Source organism: Calidris pugnax, unplaced genomic scaffold, assembly GCF_001431845.1.
Source record: "Calidris pugnax isolate Ruff unplaced genomic scaffold, ASM143184v1 scaffold17, whole genome shotgun sequence".
Classification (NCBI taxonomy): Eukaryota; Metazoa; Chordata; class Aves; order Charadriiformes; family Scolopacidae; genus Calidris; species Calidris pugnax.
In genome coordinates, this window is record NW_015090794.1 from 2,851,519 (window position 1) to 2,856,263 (window position 4,745).

General features: G+C 56.2%; 1 protein-coding gene across 1 annotated transcript; it reads right to left on the reverse strand.

Annotated features, from left to right (window-relative positions):
- Window positions 1-1,745: 1,745 nt before the first annotated feature.
- On the reverse strand, window positions 1,746-4,641 carry MSRB1 (methionine sulfoxide reductase B1). Its single transcript, XM_014936174.1, has 3 exons — window positions 4,165-4,641; window positions 3,934-4,048; window positions 1,746-3,086 (listed from the first exon to the last, which is right to left on the reverse strand). Exons 1-3 carry the CDS (start codon window positions 4,639-4,641, stop codon window positions 3,055-3,057), a joined length of 624 nt encoding a protein of 207 aa, XP_014791660.1. The 3' UTR covers window positions 1,746-3,054.
- Between the last annotated feature and the right edge of the window lie 104 nt (window positions 4,642-4,745).

Genomic DNA, 4,745 nt, shown 5'->3' on the forward strand with positions numbered 1-4,745 from the left:
CTTTTACCCAACTAAGCAAAATCCTCTTATTAAGCCAGAATTGTCATTAGCGTAATAATAAAATGAGGATGAATGGCAGAGGGGAAGGACTGGCCGAAGCCCGGAGGAGGTGATGGGGATGCCCGGTGCCACAGAGCAAGGGAAGGGCAAAGGAGGTTTCCTCCCTCCCCGAGCACCCACAGTGGTCCAGGGAAAGGATGAGGGAACCTCCTGCTCCCCGGGATGCCTGGGGGTGCTCGGGGGAGCTGGGAAGGGTGGGATCTGCCCTGCAGGGTCGCATCCTGCATCCTTAGCACCAGCCAAAATCCCTGCCAGCATCAGCACCTCCAGCCAGATTTCCAGGAAAACGTCCCATCTGTTTTTAAACCGTCTTGAGATGGTTTTGGTGGGGGGGGGTTGGTTTTTTTTTTGCTTCTGGGTGATTTTCCTTCTGGCTGCTGCAAGGATGGATGCACAGGAAGGCAAAGCCAACCCCACCTCATCCTTCCCTCCCTGCAGAGCCTGGGGAAGGGTTTGGAAAAGCACTTGCACCCTCCCGTGCCTGCGTCCACGAACTGCAAGGCAGCGTGGAGACACGGCTGGGTCCCCCGGGGCTGGACAACCCACGGGTGGGAGGACTCATGGGCAACCCTTCGCCCCTGGCGCTCTCGGAGAGGTTTCCTTCCACCGCAGCATCTCGGAGGAAACCACCCCAAAAATACCTTCCTGCCCAGCGCTGCGGGTGAGGGAGAGCGGGGCAGGAGGTGGCCCCAGGATGGATGGTCCTGTGGTGCTCCAGGGTGGGAAGTAAAAGGGGCAGCTCCTGACCTCGTGTGGAGGTCACCAGGCCCAGGTCAAAGCAGGAGATCAGGGGATTAATCGGTCGAAAAGGAGCTTGAACCTTCAGGCTGAAACCTGATTAGTAATTAGAGCCGGAGGTCAACCCACGCAGGGGGAAGGTGATGAGGGCGATGCCACGGGGCATCCCACCCAGGGATCCCACCCTAGCCACCCCCTAGGAGGGAGACATGGCACTTGGCTCCTGAGCTCCAGAGCAGACTTTACCCCCTTGGAGGAGGGACCTGGACTCTGGCAAAGTCCAACTCAAGTCTCCAGCCTCCACGAACTCGGTATCCAACCCCAATGGGCTGAAGAGACCTTTGCGAGGCAGAGAGGGTTGTAGCTTTCTATCTTGCAGGCAGCTTAGCGCAAGGAAACTATCATGAGACAGCACTAAAACTCATATCCCCTCTGCCCAGAAAATCCCGCCAGCCCAGAAGGTATCAAGAACACACTATGAAACAAGCTAAAATCAGCTTCAGTTGGGCCAAGACCGTAACTGGAGTGAAAAGGAAACCTGCCCCGGTGAAAGTTTTGACCCCAAGAATGCCCAAAGGCCTCCAATACCTCAGCGTCCCCCTTTCACACAGCAGAACCCAAGGCAGCACTAACAGATCCAGGACAAAACCATACGCATCGACCTCAGGGCAACCCTTTGTGTTGTGAGACCACGCTGGATGCAAGACTCCAGCTGCACCACGGGACTTGGATCCGTGGCTGGAGATGAGAGACATCAGATGAAACCTGCTCCCAGCTTTCTGGCCAGAGCTTTGGAGACACAGAAACCTGTCCTGCGTTCATACTTGCCTCGCAGCATCCCACCACTGCATCCAAAACTGGGAAAACCGAGCAGAGAAGGAATCCCAGGCCAGATACACCAGGGTGCCATCAACAGGTTGTTGGGTTTTTTTTAAAAAAAGAGGTTATTTCTCCAACACAGTGAATCAGTGCTTTATTTTCGGTTCTGAAAGAGGTACAAGACCAGCAGTGAGCTCCAGATAACGAGCTGGGGCGTTGCACTTTTTATCGGTGCCCTCCTAATGGTGGGGTTGAGGCAGAACATGAGGAGAAAAGTCCCTCATGTGCCCCGAGCGCAGCTGGACCATAACAGCAGCAGCACAGCCCCACCAACCCACCCACACATCGCACTGGAGTCACCCCACCAGGTCCACGGGTCACCAAAAGATTTTTGCCATCTTCAAAAACCCTTGTGTACGGATTTCCAAGAGGATTTGGTTTGTGGGCGGGGAGGGAAGGCCACAGATCAGATGCTGAATTAAGGAGAAATCAGTGCCATGGCCCTTCTGAGCGCAAAGGGAGTGGCTGATGTGATTCCTAAAGCCTGAGTTGTGCAAAAGTGCAGCCCGTGAGCCCGATGCTGGCCTCCCTCGCACCACGAGGAGGAACCGTTAGTGGCCCTGGAGTTTATAGCACAGTGATAAACCTGGTGTAAGGCCAAGTCAGGATCAAGCCCAGAGGATGTGGGAATACTAGAACTGTCTCTACTGTGTGCAAGATGGGCAGAGGGGTAAAATACCTGGATGCTGTCAGGGGGAATCATAAAATCATCCTTGCCCTAGCATCCTGGAAGGGTTTATATAGGGCAATTCATACCATGATCCCAGCCCAGAATAGCACCAGAGATTAACCCAGGCTCTGACCTCAGCTAATCCAGCGTTACTCCCTGGAAATGCCAGCGGAGCCACTCTGCATTGCGTGGGTGCCGTGGCGGAATGGGCCCCTCCTGGCTGTGGTCTGGAGAGTGTCCTGGCTCGGCTGAAGTCAACAGCAAAACCGCTGCAGAGCTCAGCAGAGGCAGGACAGCAGGCATGTGTGCTGCCTTAATGGAGAAAGCCAAAAGGACCAGTAGTAGCTGCTATCGGCAGCGATAAGGATGCTGGGGAGAAGAGACAGTCGAGGAGGGGGAAAAAGTGGGTAAAATTAAGAGCTGTAGCCTTTGTGTCACCCCAATTAGTGTGAAACACCCCCAGGCACAGGTGACACAACCCACCACCCAGCAAGTGCAGAGCTTCAGCAGTCCCCTTTTCCCCCCACCTCCCCCGTGCTCCTCCCAGCATCCCAAATCAGAGCAGCCCTGAGGGGGAACCAGCCCGGGGAAACCAGGAGCTTCTTTGGAGTTTCTCTTGCTCCCGGAGCCTCCTTGACCAGAGGGTGCCCCCCAAGGTGTGAACACCAGATGAGCCCAAGAGCAGTGTGCCAAGTCGAGCAGCTCGCTTACTTCTCCTTCAGGTCGTTGTCTGCTTTGCCTAAAAGAGGGGGAGAAAAAAATATAAAATATCAGGGCTCGTGTTTCTTGCTCCAGAACCCTCAGCCCCTTTTATAGGGTTATTTTGCTATGTGCAGCTAACATCTCTCAACCACTGCAGTCCGACGAGCGGGACAGCGAGTCGTGGGCAGGATGTTGCCATGAACTCAACCTCCCAAAGCGTTTTCCTGACTCGGGGGAAGCAAACAGCACGACAACCACCGCGGCAAGAAGCCCTGCCCTGCCCCACAGCTCCCCTCCCTACCCGTAGGGCAGCTCTGAACAGAGTTCCCACTTGATTTCCCCAGGGGAATGAGCCAACAAACTCTCCCAGCCCTGTTTTTGCCACCGCAGGAGCTCCCTGCCCTTCCTTTGCACCACCAGCAGGAACCCCCCAACGCTTGGCTGCCCCTTGGACACGCTGAGAGCTGTGGCCACATCCAGGAGCTCCAGGACACTCTGCATTTCACTCTGGGAGGTCAGAGAGTCCCCACCGGCCGAGCAGACCGATGCACATGAGATTTATTTAGGATGCACGTGGCTCCTTGGCTTATCTGAAGGGCCAGCTACGCCCCGCCAAAAGCAGCGCATCGCACTCAGCGCAGCCAGGCTATCAGCAGCTTCCTCCCCCCAAAAATAACTATGTGGGCTGAAACAGCTGCCAAACCACACTTTTTACCTTTCGGGACAAATTTCAGCGAGCTACTGAATATTCAGAAGCGGGACTGCCCCCTCTTTGGCCCGTCGTTGGAAAGCAGTGCATCGCACACAGCGCGGCCAGGCTATCAGCAGCTTCCCCCCAAAAATAACTATGTGGGCTGAAACAGCTGCCAAACCACACATTTTACCTTTCGGGACAAATTTCAGCGAGCTACTGAATATTCAGAAGCGGGACTGCCCCCTCTTTGGCCCGTCGTTGAGGAACTCGTGGCCCAGCCCGTTGCCACACTTGCCACAAGAGACCTAGAAAATGCAAGGAGAGGGTTGGATTGCAAGCGGTCTTTCTCAGCAGACAGAAAAAACAAAAAAACTGTGGTTTGGGGTTTTTTGCTGCTTCCTGAAGGTTTCAGAACTGTCACCTTTAAAGCCCCCGGGCGCTCCTTGCGCTTGGCCACGCTGTCCTCATGGATGGTCTCGGTGAAGGCTGGCCAGGGGGATGAGTGCTCGTACTTGGCACGGCTGGAGAAGAGCTCATGGCCACACTTGGCACAGACATAGATGCCTGGGGAGAGTGGCAGGAGAGGGGTCAGTGCTTGGGGGGCAGCCCCCCAGCCCCGCTCCCACCTGGCCCCCAGCAGTGATTTGCCAGTGATCCCCAGGGGGTGGGGGACACACGTCAGCAGGGTGACATGGGGACACAGATTGGACTTTGCCCATGTGGGCCACTGCCTGCTGCTGCCGTTGCCAGACCCCCATGGCCAGGGGGGCGAGTGGGAGCTTTTGGGACACGGGGCAGGACCCACATCTCCTATAGGACCTCCTCTACAGGATGGGTCCAAACCAGCCCCTACAGGGACCCCCCCAAGTCCCACCTTTGCAGGAAGCATCTTCCCCATCCCCCCCCACCGGCCCCATGCGGGGGGTCCCCTATCAAGGAACCCCCCAGCCCATATCCCACTGGTGGAGGGTGTCCCACAAGAAGGACACTCACCTCCCCACC